We start from the raw sequence: 2,232 nt of genomic DNA on the forward strand, positions 1-2,232 counted from the left end.
CAAAAATACGTGGAGTGTACCCCCCTCTCCCCGCCCCACCTAAAGCTGAATGACTCTTTCTGTGGATACACAACGAGCAAATAAATAAAATTAAGGAACCTCGTTGCCTTTCAAGCACTACGTTAGCCAAAATACAAAGATCATTAAGGTTCTGTCGTGTGTGTGTGTGGGTGTTTGTTGGTCCGTGTGTTGTGTGTGTGTGTGTGATGTGTGCTGGTGTTGTTGTTTTTTACTTGAGCCACCTACGCTGTGCGTGGATTATAGGGCACATGACGCACAACTTGCGTTGCTGTTCAGCTAACTGTGTTCACCCATGGTTCAAAAACACAATACAGTCGACTGTTTGTGGGGTAATAATGCCAATAGACAGACATAATGGGAAACTGGCATCAGTCCAAGTTCATATTCCCTGGAGGGTGGGCACAATGACGGTAACATTAACGACAGATATCTTTTTTAATTCACTCAAAAAAAATAGAAAACAAGGGTTACCCCCCCCGGTCAGCAAACAGAGTTTTTGACCCTAAAAGCTATAGGTAAAGGAGATTTATACTGTGCGTATGGGGTGTTTTCACTTAATAACTAAATTGAATTTTTCCACCCATGGACAGCTGGACGCAGGAGATACCCATAATTGCACTAATTGGTGACCAATTCAGACTAAAAAAAGCGCTCCCAACGTAACCTTCCTGGACCTCGGTGGTCCTATTCCAGATGTCATTTTTCGGGATCTGAAGGTCCTCCAGCCCACCTCCCTGTCCATGTACAAATGACACGGAAAACGCAGAGCCAAAACATGCATAAATCGCCCACGCTGACATTCACCTAAGGGAAGTACATGCACAGCTGCAAATAAATCGAGTGAGTGCCAGGACCGCCCGATTCATCACTACCTAACAACATCTTCACTGGAATTAAACACGCAAAATAACATGACGGCGCCGCACTAGTAAGGACACCATCTGCACCGAGCAAAGTAACATTCCAGACACTGTTCAAAGGTGTTGATTGCGAACAATCAAATGTTGATTTTAATATGGACTTTGAAAAGAGACAATAGATTGGAAGGTCACTAGGTCAAAAGGGACTGCCTATAAACTGATAGCGACATACAAACTTGATGATGCCCGCGAAAAAAGGCCTTTGACCAAAGTGCAAGTGCAGAACATCTCTTTATTGCAGCCTGGTGTTTCACAAATCGATCGTTACTGGCTTCAAAACTGAGAAGACAGGAAGATGGGAACGCTATTTGATTTTGGTGGGTCTGCCTGCCCCATTCTGCATTCTCTCTTTGGTCACACCCCTGGTAATACATGCCGGATGTAGAAATTGTATTTTATACTTATATGTGGGAGAATGTAATGTAAATGTAAATGTTTTGTCGGGTTGTGTGTTTGGTGTGTGCTTAGGGGTGTGCTGTGTGTGCCCTGTGGGGTGTGTGTGTGGTGTGTGTGGTGTGTGTTCCGTGTGTGTGCGTGCTGTCCTGTGCGTACCCCCGTGTGGTACTTTTCCATTTCTTTAGATTGTAATTCCACAGCTTCAGGAGATGGGATTTTTCCAGGGAACATGACATAACTTCTCTTCTCCCTGATGTTGAGCACTGTCAGCAGCTTTGCAACCCAGCACCCCCCCCCTCCCCCCTGTACACACTTCTTGCTTTTTACCGAGCGGACTCGACAACCACTGACACGGTCACAACAAGCGCAAGCTGTGCACTGTCAATAGAAGCCAGTAAACACAGACCACTAAGTAATGCTACCTTGTGTCTCCAGTAGTGGCTTTTACTTGAGCACATATTAGCTGTGGGTGATTATAGGTCACATGAAGCAATGCTGCTGTCAGCTCAACTGTTTTCACCCATTGGTTCACACACACAATACAGTCGACTGTGTGGGGTTAATAATGAATAAAGACAAGACATAATGGGAAACTGGCATCAGTCAAGTCATCTTCCCTTGAGGGTGGGCAAAGACGGTAACATTAACGACAGACTATTCTTTTAAAACTCCAAAAAATAGCAAACAAGGGTTAGGTCAGAACAGACTGTTTTGACTAAATATCTATAGTGTAAAGGAGTATTTTATACTGTGGTATTGGTTGTTTTACTTAATAACTAAATGAATTTCTTCCACCATGACCAGCTGGACGCAGTATAACATAATTGCTAATTGGTGACCTTCAGACAAAACCTGCTCCCAAGTCACCTTCCTGGCCTTGGTTGTCTATTCCAGA

At 44.2% G+C, this 2,232-nt stretch overlaps 1 protein-coding gene across 1 annotated transcript in view; it reads left to right on the forward strand.

Annotated features, from left to right (window-relative positions):
- LOC116702008 (coagulation factor XI) overlaps positions 1 to 773 on the forward strand; it is a 2,968-nt gene extending 2,195 nt beyond the window's left edge. Inside the window, exon 6 of the mRNA XM_032536067.1 lies at positions 715 to 773. Within this exon, the coding sequence (XP_032391958.1) occupies positions 715 to 773 (59 nt within the window). The remainder of the gene's footprint in view (positions 1 to 714) is intronic.
- Positions 774 to 2,232: the final 1,459 nt, after the last annotated feature.

This window comes from Etheostoma spectabile, chromosome 14 (assembly GCF_008692095.1).
Source record: "Etheostoma spectabile isolate EspeVRDwgs_2016 chromosome 14, UIUC_Espe_1.0, whole genome shotgun sequence".
NCBI classification, from domain to species: Eukaryota; Metazoa; Chordata; class Actinopteri; order Perciformes; family Percidae; genus Etheostoma; species Etheostoma spectabile.